Source organism: Vulpes vulpes, chromosome 12, assembly GCF_048418805.1.
Source record: "Vulpes vulpes isolate BD-2025 chromosome 12, VulVul3, whole genome shotgun sequence".
NCBI classification, from domain to species: domain Eukaryota; kingdom Metazoa; phylum Chordata; class Mammalia; order Carnivora; family Canidae; genus Vulpes; species Vulpes vulpes.
Window position 1 is genome coordinate 141,475,171 of NC_132791.1, and position 24,657 is coordinate 141,499,827.

Here is a 24,657-nt window from a genome sequence, read left to right on the forward strand (position 1 = left end):
AGAGATCCACAATTAAATGCCCAGGGCGTGATCCTGGGGACCCCGGATCGAGTCCCGTGTCGAGCTCCCTGTGTGGAGCCCGCTTCTCCCTCTGCCTGTCTCTGCCTGTCTCTCTCTCTCTCTCTGAATGACTTAATAAATAAATCTTAAAAAAAAAAAAAAAAAAGGGCACAGAAAGTGTTAGAAAAGTGGGTAGTGTTCTATCAAGTAAAAAGTCTTTGTAGTTGGGAAATATTTATATCTGTTAAGTGCCACAGAAGTACAAACTCTAATCAAGTGATGTGGTCATTGGAATGGAGATCTCAGGCTCCCAACTAGGAGCTGAAAGAATTAAGGAAAACATAGCTTAAATCTAAGGTACATGGGCATTATGACCACCTCCCTCAAATTTTGAAGTCATTGTTGCAGAGATATTACAAAGACCTTGAATCTAGAATACTACACCAAGACAACCTATCAATAAGGATGAAGGCAAATAATAGATACCCCACATAAAGGTTGAGAAAATTTATCATGCATAGACTCAAAAGCAAATATGTGCTCAAAGCAAATGTGCTCCAACCACAGCAAAACAGGCTCTAGCAGATATCTGGTGTCCAGGTAAGAATCCTGTCCTTGTCCCTGCCTGAGGTCTCTGCTGCTTAAAGACCTCAGCAATCTGAGAAGGCAACCCCCAGAATCACATGGGATTAAATTCTTGTATTATTTATGACAAAATGCTTATGTAAACTATCTTTTAATCCTAGAATGATTTAGAATTGAGAAGTATTTAAAAGAATTAAACAAGTAGTAATTATGTATGTGTGTAAGCAATATTATGTACAAATACCTACATTTTGGGATTTCATGTCTAACATTCAGGAGAATTGGACCTATTAAGAGTTGAGATCAGCCTCATGATTCCAATCTAAAAGGTAAAATTAATTTGTGATTTTAATTTGAAAGTGTGCATCTACATATACACAAATACACAGAGAGAAAGTATGCTCTGAAATATACAAGAGGATTTAAGAATCACTATTTATAAATGTAATTACTAAATTTATAAGAGTTTAAAAAACTGGACTGGTTTGTCAGTCAGACCTAATAGGAACCTAAATATATTAAACTAATAAATACAAGATATTTTAAATTTATTATCAAGTTTGTAAATAGAACCGAGTATTAATCAAAGATCCTCTTAAATAGTGACTATTAAATTTTTCTGGACTTATACATAGAATAACAAGATAATGACCTCGAAAGCTTAATTATTCACAAGTCTAACTGGCTTAATTTTAAAAATCACAGTATTGCTGGAATATGCTTTTCTGCACCATGTATATTTTGTTTTCTGTCTTAATCTACAGGAGGGAGCTCTTTTTTTATGCAGATTTTAACCCATTCACATTTATTGCAGTAACAGATATATTTGATATGTTTTTTTCTGTGTGTTATCACTGATCTTTGACGTATTTATACATCGATTTTAATCCTAAAGAGCACATTTTCCAAAGTATGTCTCTCAGAACATTAGTTCCACTCTGAAATGCTTCTATGGTACAAAATACATCTGAGAAAACTACATACTATATTCTCTTCTTAGTGAATATTATAAAAATTCTGATGAATCCTTGAAATCTAAAACTAATGCCAACAGAAGCCATTAAATCACTTGCTCAAGCCTTCCAACCAGCTCCACTCCTCTCCCCCAAACCTCAAACTGCTATGAATAAGATCAAACAGATGACAAAAAATATTTTGGAAATAGAAAATATAGTTGATGGAATTTTATTTTATTTTATTTTTTTAATTTATTTATTTATTCATTCAGAGAGAGGAAGAGAGAGGCAGAGACACAGGCAGAGGGTGAAGCAGGCTCCATGCAGGAAGCCCGATGTGGGACTCGATCCCGGGACGCCAGGATCACACCCCAGACTGCAGGCAGCGCCAAACCGCTGCACCACCAGGGCTGCCCAGTTGATGGAATTTTAAAAGTCAATAAGAAAACTGGAAGAAAAAGGTGAATACAGAGATTGATAGAATAATATAACAGTGTAGCAACACAGGGGATCACAGGAACCAAAGCAAAAGGAATGCAAAAACAGAGAAGGGGGATCTGAGAAGTAACAGGCTAACACAAAAGAGACACAGGACCAGAAGGTAACAAAGTCCAGACTAAAATATGCTTATTGGACAATTTCTGTATGTGAGGCTGTTCTAACCTGTTTTAACAATAACCTCATGAGGGAGGTTACATTCTAATCCCTTTTCTAGATAAAATAAATGAGGTTCAAAAAGTTGAAATCACTCACCCAAAGTCTCAGAGCTGGAAGTGACAAAACTTTGCACAGTCCAGAATCCAAATTTTTAAGCTCATGCTTTTTATCTTCAAGAAGAAAATAAACTCTCTATCATAATGGAATTAAAATCAAGAAACTCCGTAACAGAATAAAAGCATGTTAAGAACTTTTTAAAAGTAAATAATTATAATACTTATACTAACTCCTCTCCAATCTACTTACTCCTTCTATTTTTCTTTCCTTTCTTTCTTTTTTAAAAAGATGTTATTTATTTATTCATGAGAGACAACAGAGGGGCAGAGATATAGGCAGAGGGAGAGAGAGAGGCAGGCTCCCTGCAGGGAACGCAATGTGGGACTGGATCCCCAAACTCTGGGATCACACCCTGAGCTGAAGGCCGATGCTCAACCACTGAGCCACCCAGGTGTCCCCTATTTTTCTTTTAAAGTAATATCGTCTGCCACAGATCATAAGTTAAGCAATGTAAGATGACATTTCCTACTCTATAAACCTAAATGTACTACCTGGCTCTCCAGTAAAAAATGCATATAGGATCCTAATATGTTATATACTGATTAGTTTTCAACTTTTAGAATCAATCTGTGGACAATGGACACAAAACTTAATATATTTTTTAAAGATTTTATTTATTTATTCATGAGAGACACACAAAGAGAGGCAGAGACATAGGCAGAAGGAGGAGAAGCATCCCTCAATGTGAGACTCGATCCCAGGACTCCAGAATCATGCCCTGAGCCCAAGGCAGACACTCAACCACTGAGCCACCCAGGTGTCCCAAGACTTAATAATATTAATTATGGAACAGAACATTCTAGCCACGTGAAAGGTTGAGAGGCAGACCAGGATAGGGTACAGAGGATAATGTGGAAAAGACAGAAGAAATTTAAGGATGTCATATCCAAATTCAATTAGCTAGGAACACTGTTTAAAGTTGGTTAGTCAAGAAATGTGGACTCACAGGATCACGCCCTGGACTGAAGGTGGCACTAAACCGTTGAGCCACCCGGGCTGTCCTGTTTCTTAATATTGACACAAATGTGGTGGAGAGTGGACATCTTCTCTGGAAAGAGACTGCCAGTATGCACCACTATCTGTGCTGTCCTCTGCCTGGCACTCCACACAGACATTTTCTGGTCCCTGAGCATCCAGGTGAGGCTACGTGACAGGCCAGTGGAATCTGGGTGGAAATGGTGCACACCACTTCCAGGCCTGGCCCATAAAAATCTCCTGCGGGAAGGGAGACAGAACATAAAGACTCCTAACTCGGGGAAACGAACTAGGGGTGGTGGAAGGGGAGGATGGCGGGTGTTGGAGGGGAATGGGTGACGGGCACTGAGGTGGACACTTGACGGGATGAGCACTGGGTGTTTTTCTGTATGTTGGTAAATTGAACACCAATAAAAATTAATTTAAAAAAATAAAAAAAATAAAATGAGTCTCTTGTAGACAGCAAAAAAAAAAAAAAAAAAAATCTCCTGCAGTATCCTTCTCCGTGTGCTCTTTCTTCTGCTGACTGCTCGCAGATCCACCACAATTTGGCAGCCAGGCGCGGGAGATGAACATTGACCAGCTTCATCTCTAACAACTGTATAATGCCCAGACTGCCCCCATTCACCCTAGACTGTGATGTGGGAGAGAAATCAACTTTTATTGTCTTAAGTGGCTATTTTGGGATTGTCTTTAACTACTTAGCGTTAATTATAACTAATATAAAATGGGACCTGAGTGAGTATGAGTAGAGGCCTTTACTTTTGGTTCATATCATTTATATCCATTGTTCAAACACATACATGCAGGGGCACCTGGCTGGCTCAATTGGAAGAGCATGTGGTTCTTGAGCTCAGGGTAGCGAGTTCAAGCTCCAGAGTGGGTATAGAAATTATAAATAAATAAATAAATAAATAAATAAATAAATAAATAAATAAAATAACAATAGAAAATAAACATACATGCAAATTTAAACAGTAAGCAAATAACAGCTAGTAGGGAAAGTGGGTAAAGCCTACTAAACTCACCTTTGACTAAGGCTTCCTTTAGCATACTGGGCATCTTTGTGTGAATATAAAAGGGCAAAACTAAGAGATCCCTGGGTGGCTCAGCGGTTTAGCGCCTGCCTTCAGCCCACGGTGTGATCCTGAAGTCCGGGATCGAGTCCTACATCGGGCTCCCTGCATGGAGCCTGCTTCTCCCTCTGCCTGTGTCTCTGCCTCTCTCTCTCTCTCTCTCTCTGTGTCTCTCATGAATAAATAAAATCTTAAAAAAAAAAAAAAGGTAAAACTGTAAAAATGGCACTGATACCACCATACCTAGGTCCCCTCAACCCTTTATACCCAGATGCCTCTGAACAGTGCACAACCTGTACAACTATACCTAGCAACACTCTCTACAATGCAGGTACTGACAACCTGGTTAGAAACTGAAAGACTGTTAGGGAATTTCTGGGAAGTTCTCATTCTAGCTGCCCTCAATCATGCAAATTTTCATGTCTTTTACTTGATCCATTTCTCTAGCCCATCGTGCAATACCACAATAAGTCACAATGACCCAACTCAGAGGATCACAGCCACCACAAAGGAGGAAACTTGCTGCCACCACGGCCAAATCCAGGGCTAGAAAAGAAGCAGCAGATGAGAGCCTATCTTCTGCTTTGGCTGTGCTCCAGAGAGGACAAGGTGCTTCCACCTGGAAGAGATGAGGGTAATTCTAGCCCCTTTAAGCCTGGAGAGGGGAGGTCTAAACTGGAGACGGCACCTCATTTGCCCTTGAAATAGACCCTCCCTGCCCAAACAACTGAGGTCCTGTGGAAGACAGCCATGAGATGTGCCACCTGGATCTCTATTCCAGAAAGAACTTGGTATTCAGCTGTAAGGACCGCAGGTGACTGACACCTCCAGCTCTTAGTGCCACCAGGATGCCAGGACTCAATGTGGCTTTTGAGCTGAAGGTCTATTCTTCCCTGGCCGCCTCCAGCAGTGAGTAACCACAGCAAGAGCACCAGGGACTGGCCATTCCTGCCCAATAGGGGGGACTCTAATGGGCAGTCTGTTCTGGAGCTCCCCCAATTAGTTGGCCAAGACTTCTCCAGATCTGCACAGCTATCTGGGGTTCCCCCTGACCAAACCTGTTGCCTCCCTCCTTCCTCTCATACACGCTGGATCTGCATCATGGTCTAAAACTCTCCTCAGGCCCATTCTGGTTTCCCACGCCTTTTGTGTTTGTGAAGCCTCTAATAAATTTCGTTCATCCCTAATTCTGTTTAATAATAATCTTTTTAAAGTAATCTCTAAACCCAACGTGGGGCTCAAACTCACAACCTCAAGATCAACAGCCACATATTCCACGACTGAGCCAGCCAGGTGCTCCCCCAATTCTGTTTAAAGATCTGCATCTTAAAGGACAAAAGTGACACAATACAAGAACTGCGTAGAAATCACTCCTGGGTGCAGCTCTTCCCTTGTCCAATCCTCCTGCTTCCGCCTTACCTCTACCACTCATCTCTGAGCCCCTTGCCCTGACTGAAGCACTTGTTCCGATTCTAGTCCAATGCACCACAACTGCCAGTGGGAGGCCCCCCTATCCTAGACCTCATGGTAAAGCAGATTGAACATACATTAATCTTTAATAAAATTCTAATTTCCAGAGGTTTGGTTTTTTTTTTTTTAATGTATTCTACAGCACTTCATCACAGCAGTAAGAGACCAGTTAAAATTATACTCACCCTTTTTAAAAAAATTTTATTTATTTATGATAGTCACACAGAGAGAGAGAGAGAGAGACAGAGACAGAGACAGAGACAGAGGGAGAAGCAGGCTCCATGCACCGGGAGCCCCATGTGGGATTTGATCCCAGGTCTCCAGGATCGCACCCCGGGCCAAAGGCAGGCACCAAACCGCTGTGCCACCCAGGGATCCCTATACTCACCCTTTAAGGCCACACTAGTCCCTAAGATTTTCTAATTGGATATCTTTACTTATAGCAAATCAGATCCAGTTCCCATTCCAAAATTGTATTCATTCTTGAAAAATACAATAAAGTCACTGGCATAAAAGTCCTTTTCATCTCCTGTCCGTTAGAATGCTTTAAAAAGTAACGTTAGGGGGCGCTAGGGTTAGTCAGTTAGGCGTCTGCCTTCAGCTCAGGTCACGATCCCAGGGTCCTGGGATGGAGGCTGCTGTCGCAGCTCCCCGCTCAGTGGTGGGTCTGTTTCTCCCTTTCCCTCTGCCCCTCCGCCTCCCTGTGAGCACGCTCTCTCGCGCTCTCTCTCAAATAAATAAATAAAATCTTTCAACAAAATAGTGTTACATGTGCTTTGCCTAATAGTTTCTCATAGGGCTGTTTACAACAAAGGCACTATTTGGTAAATACTGGTTGTTCTGCCCAAAGAAGTTTGGATACCTGCTGCGTAATTTAGAGTTACCCCTACGTAATCTATGCTTTTTCTGCAGAGTGTTCGCCTGTGGCAGTTTTCCATCCTGGTTGTTGTATCAGACCAAGGCACCCCACCTCAGCCCAGCCCCAAGGATACAGCCTAAGTCGGCTTGGCCTCCCTGCCAAGATCTGAAGCAGAGGCACTGGGAGAGGAGTGAAGACCAGGGGTTTACTTACAGCGCTGCTCCCAATTCCGGGGATGTCACTTGTATAAGTCACTTCACCTCTCAAAACCTCAACGTCCTCATTCAAACCCCAATTAAAAAATTACGCCCTTGAGAAATTTCTTAAAGAGTTCTGACTGTCACAGGAACACATACTCGCCACCTGCCACTCCAGGATGCCAGCATTAAGTCGACCATCTCTACCCAATCAGCCAAGATGCAGTTTTTGAGGCTAAATTAAATTCCACTTCCTTCATGTGACAGAACTGAAATGTTCTGGGTTTGTTTTTAAACACAACCCCGTGGTTACGAGCATCTAAATCTGTGCCGGAGGCCAGGATGATGAACCAAAAGATGAAAACTAGAGCCCAGCTGACTGACTCTCCACTAGGCTCGCTTAATTTCTGAGGAAATAAAAATCTGATAAGCCGGCATAAGTTTTCGGTATCCCAGAATAAGCACGGGTTATTCTGGGTAAGAAATAGTCACAATCAAGCCCTTGGTCTGAGTATGAGTAACAGATCTGCTGACGGGTTGCCACCTTCCACGGGACGCCAGAAAGTGTGTGATATGCAAATGATGCGCCGCAAAATGGACAATGAACCAGAAATCGACTGCCAAGTCACACTCTTCGTTGCAAATGCCCAGAAAGTCTGCAAGAACTGCCCCCACACGCGGCGCTGGAGACCCCGTCTGGGCGGCGGACAGCAGGGGCAGGTCGGATCCCGCCGGGAAACCCGCACGGAGCCCCCGCCCCGCGGCGCCGCTGTGCACCGGCCTGGCCTGCGTGCTCCGGGCCGCGGGGACCCGCTCCCGCCCGCCCCACTCGCTGCGTCCGGGCGGACCCGGGGCTTCCAGGTACGTGTTTAGAGTGAGTGGCATTTCCTTGTCGCGGAACAGACGCAGGTAATTTCACAACCCCATTGGCGCATTCCAAAGGCAAGAATCACATCCCGGGAACTTCACCTTTCCACTCGCCCCCCGGGCGCCCGCGGGCAGCGCGGCGGCCGCCGGCCCAAGAGGCGGGGTGGGGGAAGGGCGCCGGGCCGGGGAGGGGGCGCGGCGCGACCCCGCCGACAGCACAGACCTGGTTCGGGATCCTCGGGCCGCCCCGAGTGGTTGCCCATGCTCGGCCGAGTCGGGCAGCGGCCGGCGGGCCGGCCTCGGACAGGGTGTCCGCCGGGCTGCGGCTCGCGCCGGCTCCGGCTGGCGAGGCAGCTGCGTCCGGCGGGTCCGCTCCAGTCAAAGAAAGGGCCGGGCGCCTTCCAGTTCCCGGCGGCCGCCGGCGGAGCCGCTCCTCGCCCGCGCGGGCGGGCTCCGCCCACCTCATCTGCATTCCGCCCGCCGCAGCCCCGCCCACCTGGGTTCCAGGCGGCCGGCCCGGCGAGGCCCCACCCACCTCATCTGCATACCGCTCGCCGCAGGGCCGCCCACCTGGGGCTCGAGGCGGCCGGTCTGGTGGGGCCCCGCCCATCTCATCTGCATAGTACCCGCCCATCTCTTCTTATCGCTCGAGAGCACCCGAAGGGTCCCTCCCACGCGTGGGAGGGCCGCACCGGCTGACCGACTTCGGGCCTCTAGGGGCCGGCGCTGAGAACTGCTGCTGGCTGAGCGAGGCTGGAAAAACCCCACTGCGGGGAGGCTGAAGCCAAGTGCCACGACAAAGGCAAGATGCTGCGCGTGAGAAATTAGAGCTCGCACGAGCAACTCTTGAGTAGGACGTGAAGAGGAGTAACACTTTAACAAAGACGTGCCCAGTTATCCAAGATGAATACTACCGCAAATAAGACAAATGCATACCAGTCCTTAGAGGTAACGGTTTTTGCTGCTATCAGAAATGACTAACTCCCGGAAATTACCCTGAACGACCCTCATAGTTAATCTGACACTGAAAACACTTAGAAATAAGTAAGTCTCGCAGTGAAAAATATTTAGGACTGATAAAATCATGAGTGGAGTGGCTAGTTCTCTCTCTGCATTACTTAACGCTATGGCCCATTCTCAGTTCTCATCTATCAACATCTTAGGTCACCACCAATCACTCAACTCCTCAAAACACGGAGGAGGAGTTCAGACACCAGGACCTCACCTCTCTGGTCTCCTCTTCTCAATCCCCTTTGTTGGTTTCTCCTCATCCCCTTGATCTCTAGCACCTAGTGTGGCTTGATACCCAGTCATCTCCATCCACTTTGGTCATCTCTCTCACTTGGCCATCCCCACCAACTTAAAAAACCACCTATATATCTTCAGCCTGGTACCCTCTTCTGTATTCCAGACTCATTTAACTAATTACCTTCTGGACACCCCCACTTAGGTGTCTTAATAAGCATCTCCAATTTTTTTTTAAAGATCTTATTTATTTATTCATGAGACACATAGAGAGAGAGAGGCAGAGACACAGGCAGAGGGAGAAGCAGGCTCCATGCAGGGAGCCCGACATGGGACTTGACCCCGGGACTCCAGGATCACGCCCTGGGCCAAAGGCAGATGCTTAACTGCTGAGCCACCCAGGGATCCCCAGCATCTCCAATTGAACCATAAAAAAATTCTTGATTTTCTTCCATAGATGAATAATATAATCTTCTTTATCTCCATAAATGGAACATGTCAAAATACTTATCATAAATGCCACCATGTCTAAGCACTTCTCACCACTTCCAATGCTACCACCTGGTCCAAGCCATGGACCATCCTACCAGGATGACTGCAACTGCCTCCTTTTTTTTTTTTTTTTTAAAGATTTTATTTATTCATGAGAGACAGAGAGAGAAAGAGAGAGAGAGAGAGAGAGAGAGAGGCAGAGACAAAGACAGAGGGAGAAGCAGGCTCCATGCAGGGAGCCTGATGTGGGACTCAATCCCGGGTCTCTAGGATCACGCCTGGGCTGAAGGCGGCGCTAAACCGCTGAGCCACCCAGGCTGTCCCTGCAACTGCCTCCTAACCAGTATCCCATCTTCTGCCCCTGCCTCTTTAACTATAATTTTCACCTAACAGAGTGATGTTTCTAAAACCTAGGTCAAATCATATCACACCTCCATTTACAACGCTCCAATAGCTTTCTGTCTCAGGAGAAGAAAAGCTAACGCCCTTACACAAGCCTCTACAGCCCTATATAATCTCCTTCCATCAGTGGATTTACCTTCCTACTCTCATACTGCTTTTGCTACACTGTTCCTCAAATAAGCCAATCATGCTCCCACCCAAGGGCCTTTGCCCCTGCTTCTCTGTTTGCCTGGAATGCTCTTCCCCCACATTCCAACATTACACAGACCATATGTTTCATTCTCTTTCACTTCTCAGGTCTCCAGTCAAATGTCATTCCATTAACAGGGGCTTCTCTTGTCACACCACATTAAATAGTAAGCCAGACATTCAACGTACACACTTCCCTGCCTTGTTGGCCTCCACGATACATATCACCATTTAATATACTACATATTTATTTGTTTACTGGCTTATTATCTCCCCACTATATTGCAAACTTCCTAAGAACAGGAAATGAATGAATGGGTTTATAGCCTGTGCCATAAGCCAATCAGCTTGTCACATTATTTCCTTTTAACAGTGCCATGAGTTGGTTTCTCCAACAAAACTAATTTGTCAAAGAGAGGAGCCATAGTTCTATTTCTGTAACCTATGCAACTGAGCACAACACTGAGTACACAGAAACAAATGTACTAAGGAAAACGAATTGCATAGGATGATTTTAAAGCAGAAATGTATAAATTCAAGTTCAGCCTCCCCAACGTCTTTTTTAAAGGTGAAGGACAAAGCCAGAAAAGATGGTTGACTTCAAATATTTATGAGATGATAGACAAAGGCTGCAATTGTGAACCCTGTAACAGTAACATAACTTCAGTTTACAGAACAGTTTACATCCTTATCCAGAGAGTTCTGAAAACTGATGAGTCATTTTATTAATCCCATAAAATGTTAAGCAATTAACCTGTGTCTCTTTATGACCACTAAATTAGACATCAACCCAAGATACCTCCTGGACTCTTATGGCTCTCTGTCTCTCTTTCTTTGTTTTTGTTTTTAAGATTTATTTATTTATTTGAGAGAGAGAGAGAGAGAGAGAGCAAGCATGCGAGTAGGGGGAGGGGCAGAGGAAGAGGGAGAGAGAGAACCTTCAAGCAGACTCCGCACTGAGCATGGAGCCTGAAGAGGGGCTCAGTCTCACCACCCATGAGATTGTGACCTGAGCCTAAACTAAGAGTCAGACACTTAATGGACTGAGCCACTCAGGCACCCCAGGCCTCTATGCTTTTATATCTGCTATATTCCTTCTGATTTGATACTCTTCTGAATTCCTGGCAAGTACCTATTCATTTTTTAAGTCCTTGCTCAGAGTGGTGCCTGGGTGGCTCAGTAGGTTAAGCATCTGCCTTTAGCTCAGATCATGATCCTGGGGTCCTGGGAATCAAGCCCCACATTGGTCTCCCTGCTCAGCCGGAAGCCTGCTTCTCTCTCTCCCTCTGCCCCTCCCCACTGCTCATACACTCTTTTTCAAATAAATAGAATCATATTTAAAAAAAAGATTTAAATTCTTGCTCAGGCAGGGGTGTCCGGGTGGCTCTGTCAGTTGAGCATTGGTCTCTTGATTTCAGCTCACATCATGATCTTGGGGTGGTGGGATTGAGCCCCATGTGGGGCCCAGAGATGATCTTGGAGCCAACTTAAGATTCTCTTTCCCTGTGAGCCACCCAGGTGTCCCCAAAACCCTCAGATTTAAAATAATTTAGTATAAAGTAGCACTTCAAATGAAGTGAGACCCATATCTCACACCTTATGCCAAAAAATAAAGTCCAATTCAATATAAATTTAATTCTAAAATATGAAAATATAGAAGTCCTAGAAGTAAATGTGGATGAATATTTTTATAATATTGAGGGGGAAGGAAGTCTTTCCTTGTTGTCTCACTTTTCATTGTGAACAATTTCAAATTCATAGAAAAGTGTGGGGAGAACACTAGAATGAACATCTTTATATATTTATCACCTACAATTACCAATTGTAGACATTCTACCATTTGCTTTTTATCTCTCTGTGCTTCCATTTCCTCCATTAGATCACTTGAAAGAACACTGCATTTGAAAGACATGACACTTCACCCTTAAACACTTCCATCATGAATGTAGGCATTCTCCTACAATGGCATTATCTCATCCAAGAAAAATAGTATTTTCAAAATATCATATAGTATGTAGTCCATATTAAAATTTCCCCAATGTCTCCAAAATCTATGTATTTTTTAAAATTTTTATTTATTTATTCATGAAAGACACAGAGAGAGGCAGAGACATGGGCAGAAGGAGAAGCAGGCTCCCTGTGGGGAACCTGATGCGAGACTCAATCCCAGACCCCAGGATCATGACTTGAGCCAAAAGCACTCAACTCAACTAAGCCACACAGGCTGCCCTAAAATCTATGTATTTTTAAATGCCAGGATCCAATCAATGTTAAATGTTAGGTAAACAAGGTACATTCTCAAACAACCTTGAAAAATGAGTTTGAGATGTTTTTTGTTTTGTTTTTTTTGTTTTGTTTTGTTTTTTGAGTTTGAGATGTTAATAGAGGTTGCCTGATAAAAAATCATTTTAAAAGGAGGGTGGGGGGCAGCCCAGGTGGCTCAGGGGTTAGCGCCACCTTCAGCCCAGGGCCTGATCCCGGGCCGGGATCAAGTCCCAAGTCGGGCTCCCCACATGCAGCCTGCTTTTCCCTCTACCTGTGTCTCTGCCTCTCTCTGTATTTCTCATGAATAAATAAATAAAACCTTTTTAAAATTTTTAAAAAATAAAAGCAGTTCAGTGAGAAGGCAGGTTGTGACAATCACACACACAGGGCAAATAAAATGCCTGAATGTGATGTGACTAGGATAAAAATTTCCAGTGGACTCAAAGATTGCTTATCTCAAGCAACAGGTGGAAGTGGAGCTGATGTGCTCCAGAACCGGTGTTAAATAACTTCAAAAATGACTCCAGTGATGATGGTTGACACTGATGTCAAAGATGCTGTGATGCTTGTTTAAAAAAAAAAAAAAGCAACATTTGGGGAACCTGGGTGGCTCAGTCAGCTAAGCTTCTGTCTTTGGCTCAGTTCATGATCCCAGGGTTCTGGGATCAAGCCCTGTGTCTGCAACTGCCCCTTCCCCACAGTTGTGCTCTCTCATTGCTCTCTCTCTCTCAAGTAAATAAATAAAATCTTTTTAAAATTAATTAATTACAAAGCAACAGTGCAACTCTAAATTTCTATATTTTATACAATATGTGATTCAAATGTAAAGGTGTAACTAAGTTAATAAATTCTATATTTTCTTTTGTTTTTTTTCTTCTTTTTTTTTTTTGTGGGCTCTGTGCCCAATGTAGGGCTTTAACTCATGACCCTGAGATTGAGAGTTGCATGTTCTCCCAGCTGAGCCAGCCAGGTGCCCCAAATTCTGTATTCTCTATTTCATCTATATTTGAAATGTTTATTTAAGGAAGGAAAAAAAAAGGTTTTTAGACATAGTCATTGAATATAAAGATCCCCTGATGTTCAGGCATACACAATAAAATAATATGTACATGGGCCCATTTTTACTTAAAAATACTATGATATTGTCCATATTCATGCATATAGAAATTATATTTGGATATGTATATAACAAGTTACTGTAAATATCTATATCTGATAGATAGATAGATAACTATATCTGAATAGAGTTACAGAAGACTTTCATTGTCTATAGCAAGTACCTCTACTGCCTTAACAATAAATGTATTTTACTTCTATGATCAGAGCACACCAAAAGAAAAAAATCTGTATATCCTTAAACCAAGCAACTTGTCTTCTAGGAATTTATTCAAGAAAAATAATTGCAAATCTACATAAACATCTAGCTTCCAAGATAATGATTCTTATTATCTACTGAGAAATAATCACATGCCAGGGACTACTAACGACTTTATGTGTTTTAACCTATTCAATTTCTTACCCAAATACAACAATATAAAACTATTTTTTTTTTACCCAAATTAAAGATCAGAAAATGACCAAGAAGGTAAATAACGTGGCCAGAGTTACTTAGCTATGAAGTGGCAGGGCCAGGATTTGAACCTGTGTCAGGGGTCTCCTAGACCATCCCCAGGTTTGGAGATTCACGAGGAAGACTGGCAGCATGTAGTTGGGCTCATAGCTAGGATTTACTCCAGGGAAAGGAAACAAAGGAGAGAAAGGACCCACAGGAAACCAGCCAGATCCAAGCTTCCAATAGTGGAGTCATAGAGAGTAGCCTTAATTCCTCCAGGAAGGGGCTATGACAACACAAGTATGATGTTGTAGAAGAGGGGAACTTACTAGAGACTCAGCAGCCAGGTTTTTATTGGGATCTGGTCCCATAGGCACCTTCTGCCTAGCACCTAACAAAACTCAAGACTTTCAGAAGGAAAGCAGGTGTTCACCATAATAAGCCACAGTGTTTGCACAGACCATTTCAGCCCAGTGAGCCAGGCCTATTTCCAGGGTGCTGGAAAACATCCTGAAATTCAAGTTCCCAGAAGGCAGCCAAGTATCAACCTTGCAAGCAGCCTTTCTAAGGATAGCCATCCCAGGCCTGTTACATTCACTTTTTTCTGCACAGTACCCCTTCCATTTAACTCCAGAGTCTGTGCTCTTAACAACTGTTCATCGTTTCTCTTCAGTTTGCAACAGCAAAAACCGGGGGAAAAACCTTCAATGTTGAGCACAAGTGGCTTAGTTAAATAAATTATCATACAGCCACACAATGGCATCCTATGTGGTCTCTAAAACAATATGCCAGACATAGTTATAAATAATATATATGTTAAGAATATAATTCTTAATTTTTTGTACATAAACAACAAAAATATCTGGATACACTCAGGTAAGCAGGAAAGGGTTTGGAAAATTGTCCCTCAAATCTCTGATTAAGGGTGGCTCTATTTGAGTGGGTATAATTTTTATGTCCTTTATGTCCTTTTTTTGGCTGTCCATATATTTTTAATTTTGTTCTAATGCACATGTACTGTTTTATGCTTTGGTAGTTTGAAAAATCCACTTTGAAAAGATATCACATGGATTCTTAAAATCATTTTAGGTAAAATTGCTTATATTACCAAAAGATTTTTCAGTTTTTAGGAGGGCTCTTTAAATAATTATTCAGCCAGTACATATACTTATTGTACTCATTTCTCCCCAATAATACTGTTAATGGGGCTTAATCTGAAGGTGATATCAGAAAACAGTTCATATTTTAACTAAACCAAAATAAGCCAAAGTGTCCATCCACCACTTCTTAATAACTTAACATCAAACTTTAATTTTAAACATTTATTATTTTAAAAATCAAATAATCAAAATTAGAAAAAAAATAATGATCCTCTATATACCCAACAACCCAGTTTCAGCAATTAGCAATTCATGCTCAATCTAGTTTCATTTATCATCATCTACTTCTTGTCTATTCTCAGTTATTTTGAAACAAATCCCAGATATCCTATTTCATTGATAAATATTTCGGTAGGTATTCCTAAAAATAAAGACTCAAAAAACCACAAAAACACCACACCACAATTCCATTATCCCAACTGAAAAAATTATCAGCAATTTCTTATCAAATAGCTAATCAGAGTTCAAATTTCCTCTCCCGCCTGGATTTTTTAAAAATCATGATTCACACCACTGCATGCCTGTCAGAATGGTGAAAGTCCAAAACACTGACTATCAAATGCTGGTGAGGATGGAGAGCAACAGGAATGCTCTAGGGCATTGCTCTTGGGAATACAAAATGGTATAGACCCCTGGGAAAACAGTTGAGCAGTTTCTTACAAAACTAATCCCATCCTTACCACACAACCTATCAATCATGCTCCTTGGTATTCACCCACTTGAGTTGGAAAGTTATATCTGTGTACTGGGAAAAAAATCTGTACACAAATGTTGCCAGCAACTTTATTCATAATTGCCAAAACATGAAAGCAATTGAGATGTTGAATGGGTAAGTGGATGAACAAAGTATGGTGCATCCAGACAGTGGAATATTATTCAGTGGTAAGAAGGAAATGAGCTATTAAACCACAAAAAGACATGGAGGAAATTTAAATGCACACTGTGGGTAAAGGAAGCCGGCCTGGAAAGGCTATATACTATATGATTCCAACTCTATCATATTCTAGAGAAGGCAAGACTATGGAGACAGTAAAAAGATCAAAACATTGCCAGATGTTTTGAAGGAGAGAGGGAAGGATGACTTGGGTGGAGCAGAGGGTGTTTTTGAGGCAGTGAAACTACTCTGGATGACAACTCCAGTAGTAGATACACATCATTATGCATTTGTCAAAACCAGTGGAATCTACAACACAAAGAGTGAACCCCGATATAAACTTTGGACTCTAGCTAATAATAGGGAATCTACATTGGTTCACCAATTTTCACAAATGTACCACCCTAATGCAAGTTCTTAATGATGGGAGAAATGGAGGGTGGTGCTGAGGGATATATAGGAGCTTTCTGTACTTTCTACTTATTTTTCTGTAAACCTAAAACTGCCTTAAAAAATAAAGTCTATTCCTTTGGAAAAAAATCATGATCCAAATAATTACCTCAAACTCAAAGCAACACGACAATGCAGCTATAACAGTTACTGGGCTGTGAGGACTATCAGTCTTTTCTTACTTCTTTCTTGCTAAAGAACTCCCTGGACATGACAGTGATGGAGGGTCACACTATTCTTAGCCCAGGAGAGAATCTTAAATGACACAATCCAAGCCAATCATGGTACTTTCTATTTTCCTTGCTAGTGACTGGGTTAGAGACGCTATGTGACCCGATTCTGGCCAACAACACAAAGGGAGGTCTGTTGGTGGGAGAGTTAGGGAAAATTCCCTTGCCCTTAAGGGGATATACTGGTTGAGATGCTCTTCTTCCCCTGGATACTACTATCTCAGCTCAAGATCACGAGAACTTGTCAGTGCCTGGGTGGCTCAGTTGGTTAAGCGTCTGCCTTTGGCTCAGGTCATGATCCCAGGGTCCTGAGATGGAGCCCTGCATGGGGATCCCTGCTCAGCTGGGAGCCTGCTTCTCCTTCTCCCTCTGCCTGCCACTCCTCCTGCTTGTGTGCTCATGCTCTCTCTCTCTGTGTCAAGTTAAAAAGAAAAAAAAAAAAAAAAAAAGGATCACCAGAACTTCAACAGCCACCTTGAAGTGGTGAGGGGAGCTAGCCAGAGGGCTATGCCAACACACTCAGGGTGGCAGACCAGAAAGATGGAAATAATCTAGATCCCTGATGGCTTTACTGTGTCCTCACATTAAATGACCTCTGAGTCATCTACCTTTTCTTTTGTTATACAACACAGTCTAGACTTCCTTAGTGTGGAAATCTGGCTGAATCAGATATGATCTGACCTGGTTGCCATTCCTTTCTCTTATGAGTAAAGGACTCAGGTTTAGGGAAATTAAGCTATCTTGCCCAAGGACGTATAGATTAAAAGTAAGGAGCTGGAATGTAATTCATGCCTGTTGTCTCCACGGTGCTTTTTTTTTTTTTTTTCCTGTCTATACATCTTTGCCTAAGAAGCTGGGCACTTAATCTTCAGAGAGGTCAACTATATACTGTGAAAGAAAATCTTGGAAATCCTTTTGAATTATAGAAAACACATGTTTGTCCTCAACAGGGCTTAACTTAAATATAAGTACAATGCTACAATCTAAATGAAGATTGAGATATGATAATTAGCACTATAAAACTGTATAGTGTATGCGAAAATTCCCATTGTCTGTACTTGTCTCAGCCACTGACTCATTAGTGACCATGTTCAGGCCACCCTCTGAGCCATATGAAAGCTCCACTATCTACCCACCCCCTTCCCTTGGAACTTGGCATAAATAATAAAAAAAAAAAAATCATCTTTGGCCTCGCAAGATTCTGAAGTTCATGTTGTGTGTGAAAGACAGGCTTAGACTAAAGACCTACCTATATATTTGCACAACCTAATGTTTCCCTTGGCTGCACAAGTCTAGGAGTAGAAATGGGGTCATGTTAACAGCATCAAATGGAATTTTTCTGGCTCTAGTCATTCTCCACTATAACTTGACCTTCATCCCCACTGCAATGTTCCCTCCACTTATTCCTGGGAGTCCCAAGAATATGGCACTTTCAAGTTCTCAAGCAAGAACTTAGTGCACTTCAAGCATGTGCTCTGTATCCGGTCTTCTACAGAACTTCCTCAGGAAGTTCAACTGCCGCAGCCTACACTTCCACCCTCCACTCAACTGCACAAGGAGGCTCCCCATCGCCTCTGCTCCCCACTCTTGCTGTCATAGTTGTTAGAACTGCTCCACAGGGCAGGCTTCCCACCACCCAGTGCTAGTGCTACAGGATCCATGGCTTCTGTGCCTCATGTAGTCACAGGATGTCCCTGCCGCAAACTTCCTCTCAAGGACACCCATGTCTGGCTTAGATTTCCACTGCACCCAAGCTGCCTCCTTGGCTTTGTGACTATCTCAATAAGTGTCTTTATAGCTGTATTGATGCTGAGAGATGTTGGGAACATTAATCACCATAGCGTAACCCTGGTTGCTTCTGAGAGTTGCTTTAACTTTCTTTTTCTATGTTACATTTCCAAGCTATGAAGCCCACATAATTTCAATAAAAACAATGTCATTTTTCTTACCAAAAACTAGTTGTTACCCAAAATGATAATGGAAATGGCTTTGTGTGCATTACACGGACTATAAACAGGAGACAAGATTTTCCTTGCCTTAGAGGAACTTAGATTGCTTAAATAGTTTAGTAAATAACACCCAGTATCTGTTTCATACGTGACATCACTCAAGTTTTGCATATTCTAATGGAGGGGCGAAAAATCTCAACTTTTTTTTTAAGATTATTTATTTTTTTAAGTCATCTCTCCACCCAATGTGGGGCTCGAACTCATGATCTTGAGAAGATCAAGAGTCGTGTGCTCTTCCAACTGAGCCAGCCAGGTGCCCCCAAACCTTGACTTTCTTATTAAGCCAAGAGCCAAGTTACTAAACAGAGGCTAGATTCCCACAAAGAAACCCAGAGAAACTTGAATACAGAGAGAGAGTCAAAGGGGGAGTAAAAAATTTCCTAACAGTCTCAGAAGCAAAGTTCCTTAGGCATATAGCAGATGTGATGGTCTAAGTCATCATTCCAGTAATGAAAGGTGGCAAGAAAAATCCAAGGATGCATCTGTGAGGACAGACAACAGATTAGTGGTTACCTGGAGCTAGAGATGAAACAGGGATTGACTGGGAACTGCGCAAGAGATCTTTCTGGGGTGACAGAAATGTTCCCAAACTTGGTTGTGGCACATAGTTGGAACACAGTAAATGTACTAAAAATCACTGGACCACATATTTTAAATGAGTGAATTTTATGATATGTAAATTATACTTCAGTAAGGCTTTTTTTTTTTTTTCTTTTTTTTAAGTCAAGGGAGATAAATGGATGACTCTTCAAGATTCTATGTATTATTTCTGAACTAAAAAGAGCCCGGTCCTCTCTCTGAATCAATTAGCATGACTGAAGCCTGAGGGGTGCTTGGCTGCCAGGAATAGAGACTAGAAAGACACAGGCTTTGAAGAAGAGATAAAGGGGAAAAAAGAGAGGCATCACCCACCCATACTCAGAATGGGCTTGCTTACTGAATGTGCTGCCAGCAGGCCCCACAAACGAGTTCCACTCAAAGCATCAGAGAATTATTAGACAGGAAAGACAAATAGTACAAGGCGGGATATGATGAGCATCTTGCAGAAATACAAATGCAGTGCTACAGATGATGCTTAAAAGAGAAAAGGCACATTCTGTTGTGAAATCAAAAAAGGCTTTATGAAGGAGGTGCTCTTCTGAGCTAGCTGCTCCTTTCATGATGAACAGCATTTCTGTCAATGTCCAGAGTGGCAGGAGGGGGCAGGGGGTAGGGGAGGGAGGCTCCTGGCATGGACATGCGCATCCTGGACAAGCAGGCCCCAGCAGCAGGGCAGGGCTGTGTCTTTGTTCATCAGAGTGAACAAAGGCTTGATTGTGAAAAAGTCCTGGGTGTGTTTGGAGAATAAGCCACTCCCTGTGGCCTAGGATTGGAGCTCAAGGCACGAGCAGAGGACCAAGATAAGGCTGCAGTGGGATCACGCAGAGTCAGGGCGAGAGGTGTGCCCAGTGGAGAATGCCCAAGCATGTCTGAGCAGAGGAGTGGTGTGACGAAAGCTGCGGTTTAGTTAGATTACTCTGGTAATACAAAACTTGCTCCCTAGAGCACCATCTACCCATCCTTTTACGGATAACCAAGTCATCAAAATAACCAATGTACCTTCTTTTGATAAGACATAACAAGGCCCTGGGCAAGATGAATTCTCTTAGTTTGTAGGCTTGTCTCCGGAACAGCAGGGAGCTTCTGCTCCTACTATTTGGGCTGTCTGCATACTGAGTCAGATGTATTTGACAAATCTGTTGTTCCAAATCTGTTTATGCCAGGTACACTTGTGCTGTTACTTACATAACTTAATTAGTATGCAAACCAATAAAATATGAGCACACAGAGAGAGGCCTTGTCTCTTCAAAAGCCATACTGAAGGCTTTGAAAAGACTCAATGAAGGTGAGTCATGAAAAATTGCCTGAAGCGGCTGCAAAAAGATTAGGGGAATATTTGTAAACATGCGAAAGGGTTCTACACACCGTTTTCTTCTGAGGTATCCAAGCTCTTGCTCCTGTTTAAAGAAACTAAAACTGAATATCATGGAAGATGTATTACGAGCATGAAAAGGAAGCTAACCAAGATAATGCAAGAATTTATCTGTGTGACAGCAAAATGGCACTGCAGTCGGGGTAAGTCCAGATGCTCGGGGAGGCAGTTAAGCAACTCTGCAATGAGGGTGATGAGTTTCATTGAGACAGATTCGATAGGAACACAACGTTAAATCAAGGAGAGCAAAGACTCCCGTTGCTTTGTTAATTGTCGCATCCCCGGAACCTACAGAGATGCCTGGCACACAGTACACATTCTAAATATTTGTCGAAAGAATGAATGGATGGACACACATGCAGAACATCCATGAAATGTTGTCAAAAAACAGTTGGAGGAATATTTCTGGAATGCAGGATGCAAGTCGGGGCAGAGATGCTGGTTTGAGTGTCATCAAGGACTTTGTCTATCTCGTAATCCTAGGGCCTGGAATGGTGTCTCCCACGTGGTAGGAGACAAGAGGAAATATCTAAGTAAAGGTCTTTGACCCTAATAGCAACCCCATTCAGGGTTGGAAAGGCCTTTAGTGAAGATGCTAATCCTATCATCCTATAATATCTCCACTGTAGAGTTGCTCATCTGTAGAATGAATACCTCTGTAGCAATAACAGGGAATTCTTGATTTCCTGAGGCAACACACTTCTTTGCTATTAGAACATTCTTCCATATATGAAGTCAAAACCTGGCTCTAATTTTACTGCTTGGAACCAAAAAGGAAAAGTTTAATTTTAACCAAAAAAGGAATTGGATGACAGCGTGCAAGGGACAGTAACTTTGGAAGAAAAAAAAAACAAAAAACACCATCATCTCAGGAAAGCAAAGCTGAAGGAATCTGGGCAAGAAGTCCCAGAGTCTAAGGCAGGTGAATTTTTTTTTAATTGCCATAATTCCTAAGTAGGAAATTCTGTTAGGGAGATGGTTTGAGAGGAAAATCCATTTCATAAAAACATCTACATTTCAGGTTCTGCTTTCTGTTCCTCAGAGATACTTTTATTTCCCCATATGGGTGTTGTGATACAGACAAAAAGACAAACTCGGGGAGGCTGAGCAGCTTGTCCACAGTCACATGGGATGCTTCTCCAAGGTGGGGTTCTGAGCCCTAGTGACCCACAGATACCAACTGAACGAAGAGGGGGAGGGTCTGAAGCCACCAGTGTGAAAGTACCGTTATTAGGTGGCTCAGTGGGTTAAGTGTCTGCCTTTGGCTCAGGTCATGATCCCAGGGTCCTGGGATCGAGTCCCACATCAGGCTCCCTGCTCAGCGAGGAGTCTGCTTCTCCTTCCTCTGCTGCTCCCCTTGCTTGTGCTCTCCTCCTCCCTCTCTCTCAAATAAATAAAATAAAAAGTTATTCATGAAATGCCCCGGCGAACATGAGGGCATGTCCAACCTGAAAAATAGGACACATAGCCTTGGATGAATATGAAGTTGGCAGAAACCTATATCTATTAAAAAAAAAAAAAAAAAAAAAAAGCCTGAAAAGCTGCTCCTGAAAAGGAGCTGAGGTTTGCTGCAAATGGTGAGCACAGAAGCCACCAGGCTGCTCTTGCCACTTTGCCTGTACTTCTGTCTTCTCTCATGCATGTACATTCTCAGGCATGTGCACCCCCAAAATGGTCTTTGCTCTCAAAAGGGAGGTCAAACCTTAGAGGAAACTGAAGTCTAAGAAAACCCCCTAATAAGCTTAAATGTCCTGGCCCTGGGGAAATTACAATCCCAAATGTGAAGATAACTCGTAAATGAGGTCAGGCACTGCCATCAATAGCCACCGAGAAATGACAAGACAGTGGCCAAGAAATGTCAACCAGAGTGAGGCTGCTCCCTGGGATGGAATGATCTTCAAAATACACTGCTCCAAGTTCCACACAGGTGCGGAGTGCCGTGTCCATGTGTGCCAGCATTTGTGGACAGACAGGGGAGAGGACATGCATTTGCTTCCACACATAGCAGGCATCCCTAGAAGGTGTCAGATTCCTGGAGGCTGCCAGACCCTTGCGGGTGGGGTGGCCAGGCAAAGGGGTAAGAGGCAAAACCCTTCACTGTGCCCTTTCCATTTTGAACTGTGCGAACTGTATTAACTATTCGATAAGTAAATAAATAAGTAAACATTTCATCTGATGAAAACCTAGAGTTTGGTAGAACAGATTTTTAGAGGGATGGCTTCTAAGGGCCTAAGAAGGAGACCCAGAGACCACAAGGGGCCTGTATGGGCAAACTAGGAAAACTCTCTGAGAATCAGCCAAACTGCTCTAGGACTCCTTCCACTTGCTTTCTTTGTTTCTTTAGTTTTTAAAAAAAATATTATTTAAAAAAAATTTAAAGTAATCTCTACACCCAACATGGGACTCGCACTCACAACCCCGAGATCAAGAGTTGCATGCTCTTCCGACTGAGCCAGCCAGGTGCCCCTCCACTTGCTTTCATTTCAAAATCCACAGACTTGGCTATTGCCTAGAGTAGGAGTGGTAGCGGTGGTGGAGTACTTGGCTTAAGGTCACACAGGTATGGTGTGGCACGAAGGTCCCAAAGTCTTAGGCAACTTTTCTTATAGTCTTGTTGCCACTCCATCGACCGTGAACATGTCTTGTTTTCTGCTTCTCTGGCATCAACCTCACATGTAGGTCCTAATGTAATTCCCTGCACATAGACTATCAAAGATATGTTGATTTAATCGATTATAAATCTCTTGGCTTGGGACACCTGGGTGGCTCAGCAGTTGAGCATCTGCCTTTGGCTCAGGGCATGATCCTGGGGTCCTGGGATTGAGTCCCGCATCAGGCTCCCCGCATGGAGCATGCTTTTCCCTCTGCCTATGTCTCTGCCTCTCTCTCTCTCTGTGTCTCTCATGATAAATAATAAATAAATAAAATCTTTTTAAAAAATCTCTTGGCTTAATGTTCCAAAACTAATTCCTTTTTATTTTTAAAAGACTTTATTTATTTATTCATGAGACACAGAGAGAGAGAGAGGCGCAGAGACACAGACAGAGGGAGAAGCAGGCTCCATGCAGGGAGCCTGATGTGGTACTCGATTCCGGGTCTCCAGGGTCACACCCTGGGCTGAATGCGGCGCTAAACTGCTGAGCCACCTGGGCTGCCCTCCAAAACTAATTCCTAAGCATAAAACCACCACAATTGGGCTGTCTTTTGGGATGATCAAAGAAGGATAAATATCCCATCTAGGGGATCCCTGGGTGGCGCAGCAGTTTAGCGCCTGCCTTTGGCCTGGGGCTCGATCCTGGAGACCCAGGATCAAATCCCACGTCAGGCTCCCGGTGCATGGAGCCTGTTTCTCCCTCTGCCTGTGTCTCTGCCTCTCTCTCTCTCTGTGACTATCATAAATAAATAAATATTAAAAATAAAAAAAAAATATCCCATCTAAACAGTATTAAGAAAATCAGAGCAAAAATTCAGGTCAGGGGAGGTAGCAACAGTGCAGACTCTACTTTGACTATTTGTACTATAATTGTCTTAGAAAAAATACTTTCTACAGTATTAAACTAATTTTTGATACAGAAATCAATATGCAAACAAAGACAATTCACCAGCAAGTTCAGTCATCCAAACTTTTCAGGGAGAAAGAATACAACACTGCAAATCTGCTGTGCGTCGGCAGCCAGGAAAAGCAGCTTAAGAGAACAGAGTTGATCATGTTTTCCATGGAGCGACTTGAACATTTCAGAAGGTCACGGCCAAGTTCAAGGACTGGAACTTTAATATTCCATGAATTCAGTGGAAAGACCTCCAGTTTCCCTCCCATTCAATGTGATGATTACACAGACCCAGAAAAGCAGAACTTTCTTCTGGAACATAAAACCTGTCCTACACTGGGACCCTCTATTCCCTTCCCTTTTCTGTTCTTCCATAATGAAGCCTGGAGAATTGGTACCAGGCCATGTCTTTAGGACCACAAACTAGCTCCATCTAAAGGAACAACGCCCATGATCACTCCCTTAGAAGAATAAATGAGCATAGACACTTAGAACCAACAGCTGACCCTA

General features: G+C 42.9%; 1 protein-coding gene across 9 annotated transcripts in view; it reads right to left on the reverse strand.

Annotated features, from left to right (window-relative positions):
• The window catches only part of SPECC1 (sperm antigen with calponin homology and coiled-coil domains 1), a 279,082-nt gene that overhangs the window by 148,118 nt on the left and 106,307 nt on the right, over positions 1-24,657 (reverse strand). The window contains exon 1 of one of the 9 annotated variants that reach the window (XM_072730489.1): positions 7,983-8,228. The exons of 6 other annotated variants lie outside the window; for them this stretch is intronic. In XM_072730489.1, coding sequence (XP_072586590.1) covers positions 7,983-8,022 — 40 coding nt within the window. In that variant the 5' untranslated portion in view covers positions 8,023-8,228. Of the gene's footprint in view, positions 1-7,982; positions 8,229-24,657 lie in introns of those variants that run through there. 2 more of the 9 variants (XM_072730493.1, XM_072730492.1) reach the window with 2 other exon arrangements.